The sequence below is a fragment of the Hyla sarda genome, chromosome 1, assembly GCF_029499605.1.
Source record: "Hyla sarda isolate aHylSar1 chromosome 1, aHylSar1.hap1, whole genome shotgun sequence".
In the NCBI taxonomy this organism is placed as follows: Eukaryota; Metazoa; Chordata; class Amphibia; order Anura; family Hylidae; genus Hyla; species Hyla sarda.
The window spans coordinates 84,190,728-84,218,003 of record NC_079189.1 but is presented as its reverse complement, the minus strand read 5'-3'; the positions used below and the strand labels follow the sequence as shown (position 1 = coordinate 84,218,003).

General features: G+C 44.9%; 1 protein-coding gene across 3 annotated transcripts in view; it reads left to right on the top strand.

Annotated features, from left to right (window-relative positions):
• The first annotated feature begins 823 nt into the window (after positions 1 to 823).
• Positions 824 to 27,276, top strand: part of PDS5A (PDS5 cohesin associated factor A) — a 146,364-nt gene continuing 119,911 nt past the window's right edge. For 2 of the 3 annotated variants that reach the window (XM_056557048.1, XM_056557032.1), the window contains exons 1-2: positions 986 to 1,209; positions 1,693 to 1,852. In XM_056557048.1, coding sequence (XP_056413023.1) covers positions 1,739 to 1,852 — 114 coding nt within the window. In that variant the 5' untranslated portion in view covers positions 986 to 1,209; positions 1,693 to 1,738. The other variant, XM_056557039.1, reaches the window with a different exon arrangement.

Here is a 27,276-nt window from a genome sequence, read left to right as displayed (position 1 = left end):
TACAGATAATATATAATGACATATTGATGGAAGATCATATACAGATACATTAGTGCTTTAATTTGTCTCCATACATTTCGATGGGCGTTTTGCATCCAAATGCTGTCCGGGCATGGTGGGAGTTGTAGTTTGGCCACAGCTGTAGGCACCCTGGTTTGGAAACAATGATCTAGCCAATGGACCTGGGCATGCTGGGAGTTGTAGTTTTGCAACAGCTGGAAGTCCAAAGTTTGGAGACCACTAACAAAGGGGGTAGATCAGTGTTTCCCAACAAGTATTGCAAAACTACACCTCCCACCATATCCGGACAGTCTTTCCTGCTCGGAGTTGTAGTTTTACAACAGCTGGAGGCACCCCACTTGGGAAATACTGCACTAGGGACTCAGGACTGTCTTGTGAGAATGCCAACAGCTGTCCGGGCATGCTGGGAGTTGTAGTTTTGCAACAGCTGAAGGCACCCTGGTTGGGAAACACTGCACTAGGGCACATGACTGTCATGTCTTTTTCCAGAAGGGCAAACCTTTATTCACTGTGAATAGTTAAAAATGAACTGCTGGGGGTTGTAGTCCAACTTCCTACATGTAGGTTACGGCAATATGCACACTTATCCCAGCGTCCTCTAACCTGTTGCTCTCTTCCTGTTAAAACTACAACTCCCAGAATGCCCTGACCGCCAAAGGCCATAAGGGCATTCTGGGAGTTGTAGTTTTGTAACAGCTGTAGAGCCAAAGGTTAGAGAAGAGGGCATAATCCTTCCTCGGCTGTACTAATAATCAGTGACATGACAGCTTTTTGCTCTGGGGCTCGGGGTCACCCTCCCGCCGTGAGGTCAGAGGTCACACGGGATTTTTCTTCAGTTTCCTAGATTCGTCTCCAGGGTTTTGGCGCCAACCGCTAGGTGTCGCTGTGCGCTGGTGAGCGCCCCGGTTTCGGCACCAGAAGCAGCGGCGTGTGAGGAGGGAGTGTGGCGGCTGTGGTGGTGAGCACGAGCGTGTGTCCGCGGTAACCGAGCCCCGCACCGGGGGTCACTTGTCCGCGCTTTGATCCGCGTGTGTTTGAGGGAGGGAGAGAGCGAGCTAGGGCACTCGGGACAGGAAGCGAGGTGCACGCCGAGAGGCCTTCCCCTCACACACTCCTCCTCCTCTCCGAGAGCCGCCCCAACTCACCGGGCGCCGGATACATGCGGGGGGAGCTCGCCCTCCTGTGGAGGTAAGGCTGGGGCAGCCGTATACGGTGTGGGGCCCCGGTATACACATACAGCACACTCGGGGGGCCCCGGGGTTGTAGTGCTGACAGAAGAGTCAGAGCCGGAGTTTGCTGTAAAGTGTGAGGCCGCACTCCGGGCCTAGCCGCCCCTCACTGCAGCCTCCGCCTGGTTCCCCTCCGGCTCATAAGCGACGATTGCGGGGACCTCCCAGGGCGTGACCCCCCTCATTCTCCCCCGACCTTCCATTCAATGCTTACCGGGAAAAAGTAACTACTACACCCCACCATCCTCCTGTCCCGGTTACACCCCGCGGCTGCCCTCCAATCTGCTTACGTCTCCCGGTTCGCCCCTCGCCCTGATGTGGTTTTAGTCCCGGGTACCGGCAAAGTTGGGCTTTATTGGGATTATTTTTTATTTATATATATTTTTTTGTTTTGTCTCATGTTTCTGTCCACGGAGGTGACGTTTTGTTTTCTGACCGATAGAGGCCGCTAGAGGACCGTGAGAGGAGAAGGAGAGTCATAAGGCATAATGGAGTTCCCTCCCCAGCAGAAGCCCTCCGATCCCAAAACCATCATCTACCCTCCAGGGGTGAAGGAGATCACTGATAAAATCAGCAACGATGAGGTGGTCAAACGTCTCAAGGTGAGTGTCCCCTGGGGTCATAGTCACTTGGGTATGGGAAGGTTAGCAGCGCTGGTCACCAGATGTTTAGGCGATAGGGTGTAAAGTTCAATTTGTGCATCTACCCCAGTGTTTTCTCCAAACTGTTTGAATCCAGTTCCAACTTTGGCTGTCTGGGCATGCTGGGAGTTGTAGTTGTGGGCCAACATGGGTGCATGTGTTGGATACAATATGTCAATGGCTATGTCTAGAGCAGTGTTTGCCTACAAGGTTGCCACCAGCTGTTGCAGAACTACAACTCCCAGCATGCTTGGACAGCCATTGGCTGTCTTGGCATGCTGGGATTTGTAGTTTTGGGCCAAAATGTGTGCATGTGTTGGATACAATTTGTCAATGGCTCATTGTTGTCTAGATCCGTGTTTCCCAACAAGGTTTTCTCCAGATGTTGTAGCAAAACTAGGACTCTCAGCATGACCGGGTGCATAGTCAGGATAGGTCATAAATTTTAGATTGTTGGGGGTCTCACTCCCAGAACCCCCTTCATTCATCTGTTTAAATGGGCTGTTAATCTCAATATCATGACTAAAACCTGGGCACACTGTGAGTTGTAGATTTGCAACAGCTGAAGGCGCACTGGTTGGAAAATGCTGATCTACCCCTTAGCAACCTCTTTAGTGTTTACTTGTATCTGCATCACTATACTTAATTTTCAGTGGTGCAAGGCACTGCAATGTAGCAGAGTTTACAACACTGCAGTTCCTTACACTGCTACTAATGAAAGAGCATAGATGTGGCTGAGATCAGTGGTACACATAGAAGAGTCCGTGGCACGCAGCACGTATGAGCATCTTCAAACTGCTGTTCTGACTCCCTATCTAATATTAATGGTCTATTCTGAGGCTATGCCATTGGTTCCATAAGGCTGTGTTCACACGTTGCATTGCTGTTTCATTGCAGTACTTGTGGTGCTGCTGCATTTTGTGTGATTATACCTTACCATAACAGGACTGCAATAAAACTAAAATGCAACTGCAACGTGTAAACACAACCTAAGATTGTAGAGTTGAAACACATGTCGTGGTGTGGTGCATTTGCACAACCTGCAGAATGTCTCTAAAAGGTAAATTATGGATAATTCTGACAAATAGTGCAATATTGATGCTTTTTTAAACATAAATTATATTTTCTGACACCTGCATAGGAGTGATGATTGTGATGCTGTTGGGATTTATGTGGATTCCCATGTTCTTTGGGCATTTTAAGGACTGGTATATTTAATGTGGAAGTATCTCTCTGTATTGTGGCAACTGCATGTAGCTGTTCTTTGAATTTAGAAATTGTGACCTTGGTATCAACATTAGTGTCAGTGGTTCGTTGGTTAACGTCGTACGCGTTTGTGGGTGGGGGCGATGGCCGTATGGGATACATAATGTTATATTTTACCGTACGGGATACATAATGTTATATTTTAATAGGTTGTACAATTACGCACAAAGCGATACCAAATATGTTTATTTTTATGTTTACATGTTTTTATATAGGAAAAGGGGGTGATTTGAACTTTTAAAATGGAAGGGGTTAATGCAGCGGTCTTCAAACTGTGGCCCTCCAGATGTTGCAAAACTACAACTCTCAGCATGCCCGGACAGCCAACTGCTGTCCTGGCATGCTGGGAATTGTAGTTTTGTAACATCTGGGGGGCCACAGTTTGAAGACTACTGGGTTAATGTGTCTTTCAAACTTTTATTAACTTTTTTTTTTTTTTTAACACTTTATTACACTTATAGGAGGAATCATCAGATTCCTCAGACAGATGAATAGAGTTCTATTGAACTCTATTAATCTGTGTGCTCTGTGATCCATTGATAGAGCCTGGTCCAGCCAGGATCTATCAATGACAGAGTGGGACAGCAGGGAACAGAGGTAAGTCCTCCGGCTACCTCCATAGTGGATCTCCCCCTGCAATCGCGCGGTGTGGTGGTGGGGGGGGGGGGCGGCGGCGATCCACCCCACTAGCCCACCAGGGAGCATTCACATCTCCCTTTAGACGCTGCTGTCAGCTTTGACAGCGGCGATCTAAAGGGTTAATAGCCAGCTGCGGCGATCACCACATGCTGGCTATTAGCGGTGGCTCCCGGCTACTGAGAACAGCCAGGAGCTGCAGAGTATGGAGCTGGCAGGAGTCCGGAGCCCGCTCCATACTCCCCTGTGAGCGCCGCAAGCATCTCCCCGTGCAGACGCGCCTCCTCCCCTCAGCTCTCCAAAGCTACAGCTGGGGGGAGCGAAGGCAGAGGACGCAGGTCTGCACGGGGAGAAATAAGCCACGCCCCCTCATCTCCCACCCCACCCTCGCACGTCTGCAGAGCAGGGGAGAGAAGACAAATACTGTACACAGCTTCTCATCTCCCCTGCTCTGCTTCGGAGGACACAGGCTGCAGAGTATGGAGCGGGCAGGAGTCGGGTGCCCGCTCCATACAGACTGCAGATCGCCGCCGCACTTGTCAGGTCCGGCCCTGCTTGCCCGAAGCCGTGCTAAGGGCCGGACAAATTCACCTGCCCGGCGCCCAAAACGGCTAGTCCCGGGCGTCAGGCGATAGGAATTCCACATCCCTGTGTTTTCCTGCGGATTTTGCTACCCGTTGACTCGTTCGGTTGATAAATCTGCAGCAGAATACGCATGTGAGAACGTACCCTAAAATTTGCAAGGAATACCGGGCAATTGTCGCCCAAATGGTGCACAGGAGTAAAAAAAATATGGCAGAAAGCCTATGACTCCCATCTAGTGAGGTCCTAATTAGGGGGATGTAGGAAGCAGTGAGGAACAAATATATACACAAATTCCTGAGTGACCTGTATCTGCACCTCACAAGGAGATGGGGGCCTATAGTGCTATGCTCTACGACTAGTGTAATTCAGTAGCAAAGTGCCTATACTTGGAATTTAGTGTTTTAAAATTGGAAGCTTAGACCGGAGTCATTAGACTATAAAAACAGAGCTGTTCTCTCACTTGTTAGAGATTTAAATAATAATAATTTTTCATAGCGTACACAGATTCTGCAGTGCTGTACACTCAAGTTGGTCCCTGTCCCCATTGGGGCTCACAATCTAAACCTATCAGTATGCTTACTTATTGCTTACAGATTTGAACCACAAACTGAATGGAAATATGCAGTGCATAATGTAAGCCAAGCAAAATGTTATCACATTTTACTCATACCTTAAAGCAGCGGTCTTCAAACTGTGGCCCTCCAGATGTTGCAAAACTACAACTCCCAGCATGCCCGGACAGCCGTTGGCTTTCCGGGCATGCTGGGAATTGTAGTTTTGCAACATCTGGAGGGCCACAGTTTGAAGACCACTGCCTTAAAGCTTTCTTAGAGAAAAGTACTGGCTAGGAGGAGTCATAGAATAGGCTAAATATGTGCTTTATTGCTGCAGATTACTGGTATACCAGGCCTAGAAAACTGTACCAGTATAATATGCCATGTACAGGAGACTATTAGTTTGTCAACAGATAGTAAATGTACATCCTGATGCATTAAGAATCAGGTCTCCAGGACATTTACTTTCAATGTAAGGAATAGCAAAATACTGGCTGTATTAACCCCTTCCCTCTTTAGCGATTTTTCATTTTTGCACTTTTGTTTTTTCCTTCTCGCCTTCTAAAAATCATAACATGTTAAAATTTTCCAACTAAAAATCCATATGAGGGCTTGTTCTTTGCGCCAACAATTTTACTTTGTAAAACCATTCATAATTTCACCACAAAATCTACTGCGAAACCAGAAAAAAATGATTTGTGAAGCAAAATTGATAAAAAAAATTTTTTTGTAATTTTTAGTGGCTTCCGTTTGTCCGCAGTGCAGTTTTCAGTAAAAATTGCACCTCATATTTATTCTGTAGGTCCATACGGTCGCAACAATACCCAATTTTTATAGGTTTGATTTTATTTTACTACAAAAAAAAAATTAGAACTACATGCACCAAAATTAATGTTGAAAAATTTTCTCTTCTGGCCCCTTTTAACTTTTATTTTTCCGTATATGGGGCGGTATGTGCTGTGATCTGAAGTTTTTATCGGTACCTTTTTTGTTTTGATCTGCCTTTTTGATCACTTGATTTTATTTTTTTTAACTTTTATTAGGGGAGGGGTTAAATGATCCTTTAACTATTTTATTTTTTTTTTTTACACTTTTTGTTTTGCAATGTTATAGCTCCCGTAGGAGGCTATAACATTGCACACACTGAATACACTGATCACTGCCATGAAATAGCATAACACTGATCAATGATATTGCTCCTGCCTGGATATCAGGCGATCGGACTCGCAGTAGGCAGATAGGGATATTCCTCGCGTCCTGCAAGCTGTTCAGGAGGCCGTGATTTCACCGCCGCAGTCCCGAACAGCACAGCTGAGCTAACCGGCATTATTTACTTTAGTTTTAGATGTAGCGATCAAGTTTGGTAGCCGCATATAAAGGGTTAATGTCCGGCAATAGCCGTGGGTCCTGATTGCTTATAGCAACCTGGACCCACGGGGCATGATGCGTGCTCTCCTGCTGAGCGCGCGCCATACTTGGGAGCCAAAAATGGACGTGAATGTATGTCCATTTGTGTTAAGGGGTTAACAACAACAATTCGGTCACCAGCATTACTAATTTGCAAAACTTTGTTAGCACCTTTTCAGCTTTTAAATCACTGGAGTTATTTTGGCAGATTCCTGACCTGATAACTTGGGCTAATGATTCTTTATAATTTATCCTTAAAGCTGAAATCATAGCCTTATTAACCTAATCAGACTCCTGGTTGACCTATTAGTATACTATTTATTCGGTATGAATAACTAAGGGCACTTAACCCCTTAAGGACTCTGAGAATTTTATTTTTGCCTTTTCGTTTTTTCCTCCTTGCTTTCTAAAAATCATAACTTTTTTTTTAATATTTTTATCCACAGACAAGTTTGAGGGCTTGTTTCTTGCATGACCAGTTGTCCTTTGAAATTAAATCACTCATTTTACCATAAAATGTATGGCCCAGCCAAAAAATTGGAAGGTTTCGTTTTCACGTTGTACAATTTACTGTAAAAATGACATGTTTTCTTTATTCTGGGGGTCAGTACAGTTAAAATGATACCCATGATTACATACTCTTCCAGGGGTGTGGAAATTTTATAAAAAAAATAACTACTTGTCCACAGGACTAAAACGGAGCAAAATCTACTTGTCCCTCATGACTATCCACTTGTCCGGACCAATTTTCGCTTTTACACTCATTTTTTCCTCCTCGCCCTATAGTAGCCATAACTACCTACTCTAATGATACCTTTTCATTTTTCAATAACATCAGGGGTGTGGAAATTTGAAAAAAAAAAAAAAAAAAACTACTTCTCCAAGGGACTAAAGCGGAAGAAAATCCACTTGTCCTGGTAGATAAAATAATTTCAACCAAAATAGTACGATCCACCTCACTAACCACCAGGGATGGATGTAAGATCCCTTTAGACACTGCTGTCAACTTAGACAGCGGTGATCTAATGGTTTAATAGCGGCCACGGTGATCGCAGCATGCCAGGCTATTAACGGCGGGAGAGCTGTAGCTAACTCCTTTTACACCCGAGGCAAGCCCAGAAAATTGCGCCGTGTGCCGTGATCTGTAGTTTTTATCGGAACCATTTATTATCAGAACTTTTATTAGGAAAGGGGCTTATTCACATATATACGCACTTAAAATATTTTAATCACAATTTTTCAGTCTTCATAGGGACTTATATATGGAGTCTTTTGCTTGGAAAACACTGAACATCGCTGTGTTACTGGTGCATTTTATTTACTCTAATTTGTGTCAGAAAATGCTGGAAGTTGCATTTAGTTACTAGATAACTACAACCCCCAGCATGCCCTGATACAGCCTATGGTTGTGTGGGTGTTGCAGCAAGTTGCACTGTATAGTACGACAGTTAAGGTTATTGTGTAACATGCTGGGAGTTGTAGTTTTGGTTTGTGTCACTTGCAGAGCCATAGGATGTGTCAAGGAATACTGGGAATTGCAGTTAGTAACTACAACACCCAGCATGCCCTGATGCAGCCTATGGCTCTGCAGCTGACCCGAACCAAAACTACAACTCCCAGCATGTTGCACTTTATAGTTCTACCTTTTAAGTTATGGCGCAACATGCTGGAAGTTGTAGTTTTGGTTCGGGCGTGTTTGCGTGCATCCGTGGGGCTCTTGGTCGTTGGGCAAGTATGAAGGGGGTGGGATTCTGGTGGTGCAATTTAGTGTGGGTGGCCAGAAGCCACTAAAAATAAATAAATAAAAAATTTGCACAACTGGCAGCAGCCCATATCATACATTGCATACAGACACATCATACATACACCCGCCGCTGCCCTCACCACATCATACATTACATACATACATACACACACACATCACACATACACCATACACACATCACACATACACCATAAACACATCATATATACACATCACACATGCACCATTCACACATCACACATACACATGCACCATTCACACATGCACCATTCACACATTCACCCGCTGCTGCCCCCCCTCATCATACATTACATACAGACATCATACACACATCATACATATACCTGCCGCTGCCCCCTACATCATACATTACATACACACATCACACAATACATATGCACACATCATACATACACCCGCCGCTGCCCCCCTCATCATACATTGCATACAGACATCATACACATACACACATCATACATACACCTGCCCCTGCCCCCCTACATCATACATTGCATACGGACATCACACCATACATATGCACACATCACACATACGCACATCATACGCATACACACATCCACACATCATACACACATACATACATCATACACACATCATATGTACACAGACATCATACACGTACACAGACATCATACACACATACACATCATACATACACCCGCCGCTGATCATCCCCCGCCCCCCCAAATTCATACATTACATTCTTATACAACCACCCTTCCCGGCGCAACAGTGTCGGGGGCGGCGCTCCGCCACTTGCAGTTAGGCCGCATGAACTCTTTTCACCCCCATAAAGGTCCGTTCGGCCGGCACCTCAGGGGCTAAAAGCAGTGGCCCCCGGCTACTGAAATCGGCTGGGGGCCGCTGCCCCCTCCATACACCAGGGGTGCCGGTGTGAGGTGCAGATATGCATCAACTTCTGTGCCTCACACCGGCTTTAAAGAAAAATAAGGGGGAGTCGGTCTGTCCCTGCTAGCCCGATACAGGACTAAATCTACGAAAAATTCACCTGCCCGGCGCCCGGAACTACTTGTCCCGGGTGTCGGGCGAGAGGATTTCCACATCCCTGAACATATTCTCCGAACCCAAAAATAATAAATATATATCCATCTATTGGTGAAGTGAAATTGAAATAATTTTGCAAACTTAGTGGATCTTTTTCGACACCATTTACCTTGGAGTTGAGCTATCATGTTGTTTTGATACTTTAGGCTGGCCTGATTATAACAATACCAGATTTGTATAGTTTCCTCATGTTTTACTAATTAAAAAAAATTCTGAACTTTTTAGATTTTTTTTAATAGCCTTTTTTTTTGATCCCTGTAGCTTTTTTTTTTCGCATGAGGGATCATTTTTTGCACCATAATCTAGTTTTGCACCCCACTAACCCACCAGGGAGCATTCACATGTCCCTTTAGATGCTGCTTTGACAGCAGCAATCTAAAGGGTTAATAGTCAGACGCGGCGATCGCCACATGCTGGCTATTAGCGGTGGCCCCTGGCTGCTGAAATCAGCCGGGGGCTGCAGAGTATGGAGCGGGCACAAGTTCAGAGCCTGCTCCATACAGACTGCTGAAAGCTGTCTGGTCCAGCCCTGCTAGCCCAAAGCAGTGCTAAGTGCCTGAAAAAGTCACCTGCCCGGTGCCCCGAACTGCATGTCCCGTGTGTCTGTCAATAGGAATTCCACATCCCTATCTGCACTCCTTGCAAATGGGTCCGGAGACCACCCTCATGTCGGCGATCGCCACAAATCACCGATCAATTCAGATCAGTGATTCCGGGCTGATCGGGTCTCTGATGCCCCGATAGCCTGGAAAATAGATATGATCGAAGCTGTCTGACACAGCTCCGACCATCCTGAAGGATAGGAGTGAGGTGGCAAGGGGGGGGGGGGGTGAAAGTTAATTTCCCCCGCTCTGCCCGCCCCTGGATGTCGGGACAGAGCGAGGGAAGATGGCGGCGATGGCGCAGGGGCTGTGGAATGCGGCAGTAACCTGCGGGGACCAGCTGCAGGCAAGTGCGGCGATGTCAGATGCAGCAGTGAAGATTGCCCTAAAGCTATTTTCACTGCTGCTTCTAGGAGTTTCAGAACTTCAACTCCCAGCATGCCCTGCTGGGAGCTGTAGTTCTGCTACATCTGGAGGGCCACAGTTTGGAGACCACTATACAGTGTTGTCCAGACTGTAGCGCTCCAGATGTCAATTCAAAGCCTGCCGAGACTGTCCAGGCATGCTGGGAGTTGTAGTTCGGCAACATTTGGCCCTTCATATGTTGCCGAACTACAACTCCCAGCATCCCTGAGCATGCTTGGAGTTGAAGTTTTGAAACATCTGGAGGGCTACAGTTTGGAGACCACTACACAGGAGTCTCCTAACTGTTCTCCAGTTGTTGCATAACTATAACTCCCAACATGCTCTTCGGCTGTCCGGACATGCTGGAAGTTGTAGTATTGCAACAACTGGTGGCACGTGGATTTGGAAACATTGTTTCCTAACTCTGTGTTTCCCAACCCGTGTGTCTCCTGCTGTTACAAAATAGAACTACCAGCATGCACTGACAGACTATGCATGCTGGGAGTTGTAGTTATGCAATAGCTAGACAGAGGCACATGGGTTGGGAAACCCTGAGTTAGGAAACACAGTGGAGTGGAAACTGCGGTAGTCGGTTACCTAACTCAGTGTTTCCCAATCCCAACCAGTGTGCCTTCAGCTGTTGCATAACTACAACTCCCAGCATGCACGATCTACAGGGTACATTCACATGGGCGGGGGTTTACAGCAAGTTTCCCCCTTCAAGTTTGAGATGCGGCAAATTTCCCGCTGCAGCGGGAAACTCACTGTAAACCCCGCCTGTGTGAATGTACCCTAAAAAGCTACATTACACTACACTAACCCTAAATAAAGAGTAAAACACTACATATACACTACACCCTAACCCTGTTTCCCGCCCTATAAAAATTAAAAACGTCTTGTACGTCAGTTTTTCCAAAACCGAGCCTCCAGTTGTTGGAAACAACTCCCAGTATTGCCGGACAGCCATTGACTGTTCAGGCATGTTGGGAGTTTTGCAACAGCTGGAGGCACCTTTTTTGGGGAAAACTGACATACTACAGTATTTGTGGTGGCGGAGGCTAGTGTAACGCTTGCATCTGGGTACACCCCTTTGAAAACCCCTAATTTAGGCCTCAAGAGCCCATGGCGCTCTCTCACTTCGGAGCCCTTTCGTATTTAAAGGCAACAGTTTACGGCCACATATGGGGTATGTCCATACTCGGGAGAAATTGCGCTACAAATTTTGGGTGGCTTTTCTCCTTTTACACCTTATGAAAAGGTAAAGTTGGGGTCTACACCAGCATGTTAGTGTAAAAATTTCTTTTTTTTTTTACACTAACATGCTGGTGTTGCCCCATACTTTTCTTTTTCATAAGAGGTAAAAGGGGAAAAAACTAAATTTTTAACATAATTTGTTCCAAGTACAGAAATCCCCTGTATGTGGGCGTAAAATGCTCTGCAGACGCACAACAAGGCTCAGGAGGGAGAGCGCACTATGTACATTTGAGACCTAAACTGATGATTTGCACAGTGGTGGCTGCTGGTTATAGCGGTTCTTACATAAACACAAATAAATAAATACCCACGTGTGACCCCATTTCGGAAACTACACCCCTCACGGAACGTAACAAGGGGTGAAGTGAGCCTTAACACTCCACAGGTGACAATGTAATGTAATTTTTCATTTGCACAGCCCACTGTTACAAAGATCTGCCAAATGCCAGTGGGGTGTAAATGCTCACTGCACCCCTTGTTACGTTCATTGAGGGGTGTAGTTTCTCAAATAGTATGCCAAGTGGGGTGTTTTTCGCTGTTCTGGCACCATGGGGGCTTCCTAAATGAGATGCCCCGCAAAAACCATTTCAGCAAAATTTGCTTTCCAAAAGTCCGATGTTGCTCGTTCCCTTCTGAGCCCTCTAGTGCTCCTGCAGATCACTTTACATGCACATATGATATATTTCCTTGTGAAATGAAATGAAAATTTTTGGGTAACAGCATTTTAGTGAAAAAAAAAAAAAAAAAAAAAAATATATATATATATATATATATATATATATATATATATATATATATATTTTCACGTCCAACTTTATTGAAAATTTGTCAAACACCTGTGGGGTGTTAAGGCTCACTGTACCACTTGTTACATTCCTTGAGGGGTGTAGTTTCCCAAATAGTGTGCCATGTGGGGTGTTTTTCGCTGTTCTGGCACCATAGGGGCTTCCTAAATGTGACATGCCCTGCAAAAACCAGTTCAACCAAAATCCCATTGTTGCTCCTTCCCTTCTGAGCCCTCTAGTGCACCCACAAAGCACTTTACATCCACGTATGATGTATTTCCTTACTCAAGAGAAATTGGGTTACAAATTTTGGGGGGCTTTTTTCTCCTTTTACCCCTTGTAAAAATAAGATATGGGTTTATAAGAATATGTTAGTGTAAAAATAGATTTAGAATTTTCGCCTCCACTTTGCTGCTATTCCTGTGAAACACCTAAAGGGTTAACACACTTGCTGAATGTCATTTTGAATACGTTGATGGGTGCAGTTTTTATAATGGGGTCCATTATGGGGTATTTCTAACATAAAGACCCTCAAATTCACTTCAAAACTGAACTGGTCCCTGAAAAATTCAGATTTAGAAATTTACTTGAAAAATTGGAAAATTGCTGCTAAACTTTGAAGCCCTCTGATGTCTTCCAAAAGTAAAAATGTAAACTTTATGAGGTCAACATAAAGTAGACATATTGTATATGTGAATCAATATATAATTTATTTGGTATATCTTTTTTCCTTACAAGCGGAGAGCTTCAAAGTCATAAAAATGCAAAATTTTCAAATTTTTCAAGAAATTTTTGAATTTTTCACCAAGAAATGATGCAAGTATCGACAAAAATTTACCATTCACATAAGGTAGAATATGTCACAAAAACACAACCTCTGAATCAAATTACAAGCATCCCAGAGTTATTAAAGGGGTATTCCAGGCAAAACCTTTTTTTTTATATATATTAACTGGCTCCGGAAAGTTAAACAGATTTGTATTTTACTTCTATTAAAAAATCTTAATCCTTCCAATAGTTATTAGCTTCTGAAGTTTTCTGTCTAACTGCTCAATGATGATGTCATGTCCCGGGAGCTGTGCAGCTCCTATGGGGATATTCTCCCATCATGCACAGCTCCCGGGACGTGACATCATCATTGAGCAGTTAGACAGAAAACTTCAAAAGCTAATAACTATTGGAAGGATTAAGATTTTTTAATAGAATTAAGTTACAAATCTGTTTAACTTTCCGGAGCCAGTTGATATATAAAAATTTTTTTTTGCCTGAAATACCCCTTTAATGCTTAAAGTGACAGTGGTCAGAATTGCTCTGGTCCTTAAGGTCAAAATGGGCTCCGTCCCCAAGGGGTTAAAGGAAATCTGTCACCAGTGTCACTTACACTACTAACCTGTCGGATTAGTGCAGGTGGCACTGATGACAACGGTACTCACCTTGTCCCATTCTGTGGCAGGGATCTTCGGTAATCTTTTCCATTAGCTCCGCTCTGGGCACCCTGCTTGGGGTACAGGTGGAGCTTACTGATGTCACCGCTGCTGTTCTCTCACACCGACACTCAGGGGCACTGATCAGTATTATCGGCTATCTTCTGCTCTGGGCGATCCGATTGTCCATTTTAGTGACCGCTTTGCCGCAGATGCCATGATCTGTATTGATCACGGCATCTGAGGGGTTAAAGGGATTATCCAGGATAGAAATTTTTTTCCCATTCTGTCTAGAATTCTTACCCAGTGGAGCCCACGGCTAATGCTAATTTTCTTACCAAAGGTTATAACTGTTTATAAAGTTTTATGATAAAACAAAACTCGTATAATTTGGGTATGGACCTACAGAATAAAGAGATAATGCCATTTTTACTGAAATTTGCTTGGAAATGAACATTTCCCCCCCAATAGTTGCAAAATGGTTTTGTTTTTTGTTTCACTGTAGATTTTGTGGTAATCTGAGTGATGTCATTACAAAGTGCAATTGCTGGGACAAAAAGATGACCTCATATGGGTCTTTTGGAAAAGTGAGAGTTATGGCTATTAGAAGGCACTAAAATGAAAAATCACTGTGTCCATTACTGTTGTATGCCATCTTTGGATTGCATACACTGTTCATTGCTGTGCCATAGCACAGCATTGATCAGTGTTATTGGTGCTTTATTGCTCCAGGCTGAGATCAGATTACTTTAAATGACACAATCAGCTTTCAATGAAAAAAAAAGTACTTTCTTATTGGGTTTACAATTGTGTCCTGTAGGCTAGACAATTGGTAACACTCAGGTGTCCACGTTTCCGGATGTTAAATACCAGCTTAGGCTGGGTTCACACTACGTTTTCTCCCATACGGGAGCGCATACGGCAGGGGGGAGCTAAAACCTCGCGCTCCCGTATGCCTTCGGATGCGCTCCCGTATGTCATTCATTTCAATAAGCCGGCCGCAGTGAAACGTTCGGTCCGGTCGGCTCATTTTTGCGCCGTATGCGCTTTTACAACCGGACCTCAAACCGTGGTTGACCACAGTTTTAGGTCCGGTTGTAAAAGCGCATACGGCGCAAAAATGAGCCGACCGGACCGAACGTTTCACTCCGGCCGGCTCATTGAAATGAATGACATACGGGAGCGCATACGAAGGCATACGGGAGCGCGAGGTTTTAGCTCCCCCCTGCCGTATGCGCTCCCGTATGGGAGAAAACGTAGTGTGAACCCAGCCTTAGAGAAAAATTTCTAAATGTTGATCTTACATGGTTAAAATGAAATTCAGATGGCTTTGCATGAGAAGGTTTTCACTTGACACATTTGTCTGAAGGCTCTCCGTATTGTGATACACCCTGATCATTCTCTTGATTATTGCTTCATTTTGCCCTTAATTTTTCCTTTTATATGTAAATATAATTAGATATTATAAATGATTCTGGTATAGGGGAACGTGACTGAAGTGAATTTAGCAGGTGTAGACAGAAAACACTTCTGACTTCAAAAACTGTTTGAATTCGGTCTATCTGTTATGCCCAATATTTTGAATACTATGAAGTCCCTGGCCTGATCTTAAAGGAAGGATATCCTTTTGTCTGTCCCATGTATGCTTAAACCCCTTCATTGTATTTGTAGCTAACACTTCTGCAGGAAGGCAATTCCATGCATCCACTACTCTCTCAGCAAAGTAAAATCACCTGATATTACTGCATGAACCTTTGCCCCTCTAATTTAAAGGGGTACTCTGGTGAAAAAGTCTTTAAATCAACTGGTGCCTGGAAGCTAAACAGATTTGTAAATTCTATTTAAAAATCTAAATTCTCTCAGTACTTATCAGCTGCTGTATACTTCAGAGGAAGTTGTGTTTGTTTTTTCCAGTGTTCTCTGCTTACATTTGTCTGTGTCAAGAACTGTCCAGAGTAGGAGAAGTTTGCTATGGGGATTTGCTTCTATTCTGGACAGTTCCTGACACGGACAGGGTGTAAGCAGAGAGCACTGGGGTCAGACTGGAAAGAACACAACTTTATCTGTAGTATACAGCAGCTGATAAGTAGAAGAAAGCATACGATTTTTCAATAAAAGTAATTTAGAAATCTGTAAAACTTTCTGGCACCAGTTGATTTGAAAAACACTTTTTTTCACCAGAGTACCCCTTTAAAACTGTCCCCTTGTGGTAGTTTTTCCTTTTAAATTTGCTCTACTCTTTTACCGTGTTGATTCCGTTTATGTATATAAAAGTCTCTACCATATCCCCTCTGTCTCTTCTTCCCTCCAAGCTATACATGTTAAGGTCCTTTAACCTTTCCTGGTAAGTTTTATCCTGCAATCCATGTACTAGTTTAGTAGCTCTTCTCTGAACTCTCTCTAGAGTATCTATATCCTTCTGGAGATACGGCCTCCAGTACTGCGCACAATACTCCAAGTGAGGTCTCACCAATGCTCTTTACCGCAGCAATGAGCACTTCTCTCCCTACTGCTTTTACCTCTCCCTATACACCAAAGCATTCTGCTAGCATTTCCTGCAGCTCACATTGTCTTCCTACCTTAAGTCTTCTGAAATAATTACTCCTAAATCCCTTTCCTCAGATAATGTAGTTAGGACTGTATCAAATATTATATATTCGGCCCCTAAGTTTTTACGCCCAAGGTACATTCTCTTGTTCTTAGCCACATTAACTTTTAGTTGCAAGCATTCTGACCATTCTAGTTTACAACCCAACTCTGGTTTTTGGAACTTGAAGACTTTTTTCTTCAAATATTGGGGGAAATTTTTCAAAACCAGTACAGAAGAAGTTTCCCAGTTGCCCATAGCAACTGGGAAACCAATCAGATCACTTTTCATTTTTCAGAGGCCTTTTCAGAAATGGGGGGAAAAAAAAGCAATCTGGTTGCTATGGGCAATTTTTCCTCTGGACAGGTTTTGATAAATCTCCCCCATTGTGCTTAGAACAGGTTGGCCGACATGCTCCTCCATACATCTCTACAGGAGAGCCGAAGATACACAAACGCTGTATCTGTGGCTCTCCCATAGAGATGCATGGAGGGGGTCGTGTCAGCCAGTGCTTCGTGCCATGGTGGACACACTTCATTCATGCAGAGAGCCAGGGCATTGGGCGGGAGATCTGACTCTTATCTGATCCCCTCTTGCGCATACTTTATTTATTTATTTATTTTAATACTAGACTACTGCTTTAATGTTTTTCTGGAATAACCCTTCAATAGTTGAGTTCCTAAATACGGAGACTGAGTTCTAGTCATAATGGACAGATGATGGCTATGCAGGACTCATTCTCAAATGTAATGTCATTAAAGATGGTTAATTGTAGAAGAACATTAGCTGGTCGTCTTGTCCACTCACACTGTCTGTCTGGTTTTAGTTATGCTTGCTCAGAAATGAGTGAATAGCCTCTTTCATTGTCCATTGTGAACAAGTCTTTAGAAAACACATTCAGAAAATGGTGAGGACAACATCTGGACCAAAATTTGACCATTCCAGAGAATGTGAGAAAAAATCCATACACATTTTATGGCTTGGTGCGAAAAAGAAACTTCTCTTGGCTTGTTGGAGTTCTACACAAAAAAGGATACTCTTAACACCTTGGCGCTATGGAAAAAATGATGTGCCCCACAGCAGCTTGTATTGACGATCTAATGGATCCCTGTATAACCATTAGAATAATAGATACAAAAGTTATTTGACCGGCAGTAGCGCTAGTAGAGGTCTTAAAAATTGTTCTGCTGTCTGAAATACGTATGTGCGCACAGTAGTGTGTGCACACCTGCACCTCTGTTACAGAGCGAGATGTACTTGTCACACCTTAACCAAGTTTTTGAATATATATAGGAAGATATTTTACTTTTATCAATGTGTATTTCTGGTCCGATCCTATTCCTCCAGTAACCGCGATGTTTCTGCTGATGATACTGGACTGTATAGTAATCCGTGCAGTTTGCAGGGAGATCTGCCCCGGCCGGCGGCGTGTCTACCTGCGTGCTGCAGAGTGAAGATGATAGTAAGTCACGTAGCTTTGAGTGATGTCACTACAAAGAGACAGTTGGGCCAAAAAAATCCAACAGTGTTTCAGAGAATATCGTTCTCCTTCCTCAGAGAGTCTGACTCCTGACTAGGGCTGGGCGGTATACCGGTTCATACCAGATAGTTTTTTTTTCGTCGCACGATATCAATTTATGCCCATACCGGTCGGAACCCTCCCCACCCCCGAATGAATTACTTGTGACGGAGTCGCGGGATGTGCGGGAGCCGCTGAGCTCACGTGCGGTGCACATCCCTGCTTCCCCTGCAGCTGCCGCTTGTTCTCAGTGATCAGAGCCAGGGGATAGCGCAGAAACTTCATCCCCTGGCTCTGATGTTTCACTTAGCCCCGAGCCTGCTCCCTGCTCAGCCCCCCTCTCCCCTTCCCACAGGCTATTTGTTTATCATACCTGTCCCCAGGCGCGGGCTCTGCAGGATCTCCTTGCCCCTGCAAGCACTAAATGTGACAGGCAGGCACAGGACCTCTTATCTTCATCCCCCCTCTGTTCTCTGATCCCCCGAGCAGGGACGGGGATCAGAAGCTCTACCGCGCCCGTACTTTCAGCACTTGCAGGAGGAGAAGGTTCTGCTGATTCTTGCATTCCCATCCCTGCTCGGGGATCAGAGAACAGAGCAGGGATAAAGATAAGATGTCCTGTCCAGGGGGGAAGGCTCTGCAGCGGCTGGCGATGGGGATTATAAACTGCAGCGGCGGACAATGTATGTAAATAGCTGACAGTGTGCCCATGGGGGGAATCACGATAGCGCTGCGGCTGACAGTTAACCCCTTCCCCGCTATAGGGGCCGTGCACACGGTCCCCATGGTGGGGAAGGGGTTAACTGTCAGCCGCTGCACTTCTGCACTGTTTCCCACATGGTACCACGGTAATACTGTGATACTGCCATAACCTGAAAAAATACCGTGATATAAGTTTTAGGTCATACCGCCCAGCACTACTCCTGGCACAGCATGTAGTAGGGGAAAGGAAGGATCAGACTTGTCCTGTCCTCTTTATTTGGCAGAGCTCATTAACCCATGGTCTGGATATGGAGTCACACTCAAAATCAAAGTGGAAAACCACACTACAGGCTGATCCAACTTTGATGTAATGTCCTTAAGACAAGTAAAAATGAGGCTCAGTTTGTGTGTGTGTGTGTGTGTGTGTGTGTGTGTGTGTGTCCGTCCTCCCTAGACATGATGTCCTCTTGCAGGAAATGCTGACACACTCCAGCCACATGAGGTCTAGCATTGTCTTGCATTAGGAGGAACCCAGGGCCAACCGCACCAGCATATGGTCTCACAAGGGGTCTGAGGATCGCATCTCTGTACCTAATGGCAGTGCGGCCCCTCAAAGTGCCACCCCACACCATTACTGACCCACCCCCAAACCGGTCATAATGGAGGATGTTGCAGGCAGCAGAACGTTCTCCACGGCGTCTCCAGACTCTGTCACGTTTGTCCCATGTGCTCAGTGTGAACCTGCTTTCATCTGTGAAGAGCACAGGGCACCAGTGTCAAATTTGCCAATCTTGGTGTTCTCTGGCAAATGCCAAATGTCCTGCACAGTGTTGGGCTGTAAGCACAACCCCCACCTGTGGATGTCTGGCCCTCATACCACCCTCATGGAGTCTGTTTCTGACCGTTTGAGTGGACACATGCACATTTGTGGCCTGCTGGAGGTGATTTTTGCAGGGCTTTGGCAGTGCTCCTCCTTCTCCACAAAGGCGGAGGCAGCGGTCCTGCTGCTGGGTTGTTGCTCTCCTACGGCCTCATCCACGTCTCCTGATGTACTGGCCTGTCTCTTGGTAGCGCCTCCATGCTCTGGACACTACGCTGACATACACAGCAAACCTTCTTGCCACAGCTTGCATTGATGTGCCATCCAGGATGAGCTGCACTACCTGAGCCACTTGTGTGGGTTGTAGAATCTGTCTCATTCTACCACTAGAGCGAAAGCACAGCCAGCATTCAAAAGTGACCAAAACATCAGCCAAGAAGCATAGGAACTGAGAAGTGGTCTATGGTCACCACCTGCAGAACCACTTCTTTATTGGGGGTGTCTTGCTAATTGCCTATAATTTCCTCCTGTTGTCTGTTCCATTTGCACAACAGCATGTGAAATTGATTGTCAATCAGTGTTGCTTCCTGAGTGGACAGTGTGATTTCACGGAAGTGGGATTGACTTGGAGTTACATTATGTTGTTTAAGTGTTCCCTTTATTTTTTGAGCAGTGTTTATTACTTCAGTGTTTGAATATTACATGTTATAAGGGCTTGTTTTTTGTGTGACCAATTGTACTTTGTAATGAAACCTTTAATTTTACCATAAAATATATAGCAACCCCCCCCACCCCCCGAATTTTTTTTTTAGGAAATTTAAATGAAAACCACAATTTTGCACATTTTGGAGGGTTTTGTTTTCACGCTATACACTTTACGGTAAAAATGACACGTGTTCTTTATTCTTTGGTTCAATACGATTAAAATTATACCCATGGCTAGATACTTTTATATTTTTGTACCACTTAAAAAAAAATCTAAAACTATAACTTTTTCATTTTTCCATATATAGGGCGGTACGAGAGCTAATTTTCTGCGCCGTCATCTGTACTTTTTATCGATGCTACATTTGCATATATAAAAATTTTAAATCCTTTTTTATAATTTTATTTTTTTATAAAATGTGACAAAAAAAAGCAGCATTTTTTTTTATTTTTAGGTTTAACCCCTTAACGACGCAGGATGTATATTTACGTCCTGCACCGGCTCCTGCGATATGAAGCGGGATCGCGCCGCGATCCCGCATCATATCGCGTCGGTCCCGGCGCTCATCAACGGCCGGGACTCGCGGCTAATACCACACATCGCCGATCGCGGCGAAGTGTGGTATTAACCCTTTAGAAGCGGCGGTCAAAGCTGACCGCCGCTTCCAAAGCCAAACTGAAAGTGACCCGGCTGTTCGGGACGTCCCGAACAGCTGACCGGACACCGGGAGGGCCCTTATCTGCCTCCTCAGTGTCCGATCGGCGAATGACTGCTCCGTGCCTGAGATCCAGGCAGGAGCAGTCAAGCGCCGATAACACTGATCACAGGCGTGTTAATACACGCCTGTGATCTGTGTAAAAGATCAGTGTGTGCAGTGTTATAGGTCCCTATGGGACCTATAACACTGCAAAAAAAAAGTGTTAATAAAGGTCATTTAACCCCTTCCCTAATAAAAGTTTGAATCACCCCCCTTTTCCCATAAAAAAAATAAAACGGTAAAAAAAAATTAAAATAAACATATGTGGTATCGCGCGTGCGTAAATGTCCGAACTATAAAAATATATAATTAATTAAACCGCACGGTCAATGGCGTGCGCGCAAAAAAATCCAAAGTCCAAAAAAGTGTATTTTGGTCACTTTTTATACCATTAAAAAATGAATAAAAAGTGATCAAAAAGTCCGATCAAAACAAATATCATACCGATAAAAACTTCAGATCACGGCGCAAAAAATGAGTCCTCATACCGCCCTGTACGTGGAAAAATAAAAAAGTTATAGGGGTCAGAAGATGACATTTTTAAACGTATACATTTTCCTGCATGTAGTTATGATTTTTTCCAGAAGTGCGACAAAATCAAACCTATATAGGTAGGGTATCATTTTAACCGTATGGACCTACAGAATAAACATAAGGTGTAATTTTTACCGAAATATGCACTGCGTAGAAACGGAAGCCCCCAAAAGTAACAAAATGGCGTTTTTTCTTCGATTTTGTCGCACAATGATTTTTTTTTCCGTTTCGCTGTGCATTTTTCGGTAAAATGACTGTCACTGCAAAGTAGAATTGGCGACGCAAAAAATAAGCCATAATATGGATTTTTAGGTGGAAAATTTAAAGGGTTATGATTTTTAAAAGGTAAGGAGGAAAAAACGAAAGTGCAAAAACTGAAAAACCCTGAGTCCTTAAGGGGTTAAGCCATTCACCGTACGGGATAAGTAACATTATTTTTTTGATAGTACGAACATTTACGCATGCGGTGATACCAAATATGTTTAAAAAAATGTATGCTTTTTGGGGTAAAATTTTTATTGGGGGAAAGGATTTACATTTTTACATTTTTCAACTTTTATTTTACACTTTTTATGTCCCCATAGGGGGACTATCTATAGCAATCCTTTGATTGCTAATACTGTTCAGTGCTATGTATAGGACATAGCACTGATCAGTATTATCGGTGATCTTCTGCTCGATCTAAGACCAGAGCAAGAGACGCCGGGAGATGGCCGGAGCCAGGTGAGGGGACCTCCGGCCGCCATGCTGGATGATTGGATCACCGCGGCAGCGGTGCGGCATGTGGCACCCCGTTTATAATGAGTCCCCGGAGCGTGTTCGCTCCGGGTCTGATTACTGGCGACCACAGGGCCGACGGTGTGTAACATCACGCCTCCGCCCACGTGTGACATCATGCTCCGCCCCTCAATGCAAGCCTATGGGAGGGGGTGTGATAGCTGTCACGCCCCCTCCCATAGACTTGCATTGTGGGGCAGAGCGTGATGTCACACGGGGGGCGGAGGCGTGACGTCACATGCGAACACGCTTCGGGGACTGATTATAAACGGGGTGCCGCGTGCAAGATCACGGGGGTCCCCAGCGGCGGGACTCCCGCGATCAGGCAACTTATCCCCTATCCTTTTGGATAGGGGATAAGGTGTCTAAGCACCGTAGAACCCCTTTAAAGCGTACCTGTCAGATCACTCAAAAAAAACTATTATATGTTGCTCAGTATCTCATCATGATCGTGTAGATGTACTTTGTATGTGTCTATGACCTACATTTCTCTCAGAATTAGCTTTATTTCTGACATACCTTAATTTTATCTACCAGAAGCAGGGGGGCGGGTACTTACTGTGATAACCACTCCCCCTCCTCCCTTTCCCTCTCCTCAGTCCAGTGCTTCCCAACCAGGGTGCCTCCAGCTGTTGCAAAACTACAGCTCCCAGCATGCCCACATGCTGCACATTTGGCTGTGCAGGCATGCTGGGAGTTTTAGTTTTGAAACAGCTGGAGGATATGATTGTAGTCCCCCTTTATTACACACACACACACACACACACACACACACACACACAGGGTTCATATATTCTTACACATTAGAGAAACACACTGATCTACACACACACACACACACACACGCACGCTTGGACACTTACTTTTTCATCTGCGATGCATGTTTCTGCCTCTCTCATTGATGTCTGCTGTGTGAGAGCCGGCACAGAGTCTCTGCAGTGTGTACAGCCCCTTCCCCCCTCCAAAATGTCCCGGAGTCCAGGACGGAGCAGTGTTCACAGAAGCACTGAATGCATTCCATGAGGCGGCGGGGGGGGGGGGGGGGGCAGTTCTTTGACTGGCTTTTTCTGTATGAAATACTGAAAATTTTCTAATGAAAGCAATTGCAAAACCTTCTGTTTTTGCATGCTTTACAACATATCAAAAGTTTTTATATCGGACAGTGCCCATTTAAAGCTTCACTTTGCTTAAACTCTTCCAGTTTGAGGCCTGCAGCTCCTGTATTTCTATATCCCCATGTCAACACATGTTCTCATATGTGATCTTACTGTTCACTGTTGTCATGAAGCTTATATAATACCCTGTGCACCATAATGCACCTGTTTACTGGTGATTCTGCTTATAAAATAATGGAAATTGCTGTTTTTGCCATTGCTGGTAAATTATAGTTGTTGAAATCCAATAAATAACTATGTAATGCCGCAAGAAAAGAGAGGACTGTTAAGAAACTGTTCTGGTAGAAATTCTTGAAATCTCCCCATACTGTGGACCTGTACTAATTGAAAATGTTTTTCCACGTTTTCTTTTTCCTGTCATTTCGCTAGAAACAATATTTATGTACATTTCCATTTTGCAGTGTATTTTTTGTATATGTTAATAGCTTTTTACAAAGTGAGCCCATCTGTGTATCAAGGATGGAAAGAGAAAAGTTCACTTGACATGAGACTTCCAAACATTGGTCAACTTACAGCTGTACAATTTAGAGTACCTGTCATATTCCACAAAAAGGTTGTTACTCAGTACCTATTCATGTTCACTTGGTTTTTCATTCATTGCTTTGGAGTAGGGTGTCCTCACTCCACATGATTCATCTTACTCCCGGAGTCTGTTGTGTTGGGTCTCTTCATCCAATCACTGCAGGCTGCTGTTACCCCTCCTCTCTGTTTTCATGCTTCAGTCGATAGGACAGGAGTGAGCACAGATGAGGGCTTGTCCCAACCTCACTTACTGGACTTTGTTCCAGTCTAAGCTTCAGCTGGATGTACAACATAAACATTTTTTTTTCCAAATCTGACAGTGCCCATTTAACCTCTTAACCCCTTAACAACGCAGGACGTAAATGTATGTCCTGGTGAGGTGGTACTTAACGCATCAGGACGTACATTTACGTCCTTTACATAACCGCGAGCATCGGAGCGATGCTCGGGTAATGCGCAGCAGGTCCCAGCTGCTGATAGCAGCCAGGGACCCGCCGGTAATGGCCGACATCCGTGATTGCGCGGATGTATAACATTAATCCCTCAGATGCCGTGATCTGCAACGCTGCAGTCACTAAAATGGATGATCGAATCGCCGCGATCTGGTCATCCAGAACGGCAGACGGATAACACTGATCAGTGCCATGCTCTATGCATTGCACTGCACAGCATTAGCAATTCAATGATTGCTATAAATAGTCCCCTATGGGGACCATTAAAGTGTAAAAAATAAAAAATCCCCTCCCCCAATAAAAACTTTAATTGTCCCATTTTCCCCATTTCACCCCCAAAAAGTGTGATATGTGGTATCGCTGCGTGCGTAAATATTCGAGCTATTAAACTAAAATGCTAATGATACCATATGGTGAACGGGGAAAAATGTATTAAAGCGTACCCGTCGGATCACAAAAATACAAACTGTTATATGTTGCTCAGTATCTCATCCTGATCATGTACATGTACAGTGGTCCCTCAACATGCGATGGTAATTCGTTCCAAGCGACCCATCGTTTGTCGAATCCATCGTATGTAAAAAGTGCATTTAATACTCACCTGTCCCCGCCGCTCCGGACCACGTCTTCACCGCTCCCGATGCTGTCCCAGGGGTTCCCGATGCTGTCTCGCTGCTCGGTGTCTTCTTCGGGATCCTCTGGCTTCTTCCGCATCTTCTCCAGTGTCCGGGCCTCGCTTTCTTTTGACGTAATTACGTTGCTGCGCCGGGACGGGGTGCGCAGGACGTAATAACGACGCCGGAAACCGAGGCCAGGACCCCGGAGAAGATGCCGGAGGATCGCAAAGTTGACCCGTAGCAGCGGGGATAGGTAAGTGAACCTGTCCGGGATGCTTAAACTGCTATCCCACAGCAGCTTAAGCATTTTGCGCTGTCGGATAGCAGCTAATGCGATGGCCCTGACATACAAAAGCATCGTATGTCGATGCTGACATCGACATGCGATGGCCTCTGAGAGGCCATCGTATGTCGATTTGATCATATGTCGGGGCCATCGCATGTCGGGGGGGGGGGGGGGTGTCACTGTACTTTTTTGTGTGTCTATGACCTACATCTCTCTCAGAATTAGCTTTATTTCTGAAATACCTTAATTTTGTCCACCAGAAGCAGGGGGGCGGGTACTCACTGTGATAACCACTCCCCCTCCCTCACCTCACTCAGTGCTTCCCAACCAGGGTGCCTTCAGCTGTTGCAAAACTACAGCTCCCAGCATGCCATCACATCATTTGGCTGTGCAGGCATGCTGGGAGTTTGTTTTGCAACAGTTGGAGGCATATGATTGTAGTCCCCCTTTATTTTACAAACACACACACAGGCTTCATGTATTCTTACACATTAGATAGACACACTGATATACACACATACATACTTACTTTTTTGTCTGCAATGTAATGTTTTTCTTCCTCTCACACAGCAGACATCAGTGAGAGCCCTGCAGCAGTCTTCCTGCCCCTCCCCTTCTCTTCACTTGAGTCTGCAGTGTGTACAGCCCCTCCCCCTCCAAAACGTCCAGGACAAAGCAGTGTTCACAGAAGGACTGAATGCATTCCAGAAGGCAGGGGGGCAGTTGTTTGACAGGCTTTTTCAGTATGAAATACTGAAAATTTTCTGGTGAAAGCAATTGCAAAACATATTGGGTTTGCGTGCTTTACAACATATTAAAAGTTTGTATATCTGACAGTGCCTATTAAAGTTTTATATAGGCAAAGATGGTATCAATTAAAAGTACAGATCACAGCGTAAAAAAGGAGCCCTCATACCGCCGCTTATACGGAAAAATGAAAGTTATAGGTCTTCAAAATAGAGGGATTTTAAATGTACTAATTTGGTTAGAAAAGTATGTTATCATGGGTATCATTTTAATTGTATTGACCTAAAGAACATGTCATTTTTACCATAAATTGTACGTCGTGAAAACGAAACCTTCCAAAATTTGCTAATTTGTGGTTTTCTTTAATTTTCTCACACAAACGGAATTTTTTTGGTTGCGCCATACATTTTATGGTAAAGTGAGTGATGGCATTACAACGGACAACTGGTTGCGCAAAAAACAAGCCCTCATACTAGTCTGTCAATGAAAATATAAAAGTTATGATTTTTTTAATACAAGGAGGAAAAACAAAAACATAAAAATAAAATTTAGTCTTAAAGGCCAAAATGGGCTGAGTCCTTAAGGGGTTAAGGGCAAAGGGTGTACAGGAGCCTGTGGCTAATACCGTACATCACCGATCTTGGCAGGGATGTGGAATTTCTATCGCCCAACGCCCGGGACTAGCAGTTTTGGGCGCCGGGCAGGTGAATTTGTCCGACCCTTAGCCCGGCTTCGGGCAAGCAGGGCCGGACCTGACAAGTGCGGCGGCGATCTGCAGTCTGTATGGAGTGGGCTGCCGACTCCTGCCCGCTCCATACTCCGCAGCCTGTGTCCTCCGAAGCAGAGCAGGGGAGATGAGAAGCTGTGTATTTGTCTTCTCTCCCCTGCTCAGACGTGCGGGGGAGGAGAGGAGATGAGATGAGGGGGCGTGGCTTATTTCTCCCCGTGCAGACCTGCGTCCTCTGCCTTCGCTCCCCGCACGTCTGCACGGGGAGACTGTATGCGGCGCTCACAGGGGAGTGTGGAGCGGGCTCCGGACTCCTGTCCGCTCCATACTCTGCAGCCCCCGGCTGTTCTCAGTAGCCGGGGGCCGTTGCTAATAGCCAGCATGCGGCGATCGCCGCGGCTGGCTATTAACCCTTTAGATCGCCGCTGTCAAAGCTGACAGCGGCGTCTAAAGGGAGATGTGAATGCTCCCTGGTGGGCTAGTGGTGTGGATCGCCCCCCCGCAGCGCGATCGCAGGGGGGCGATCCACTATAGAGGTAGCCGGAGGACTTACCTCTGCTCCCTGCTGTCCTGGCTCTGTCATTGATAGATCCTGGCTGGACCAGGCTCTATCAATGGATCACAAAACACACAGATTAATAGAGTTCAATAGAACTCTATTCATCTGTCTGAGGAATCTAATGATTCC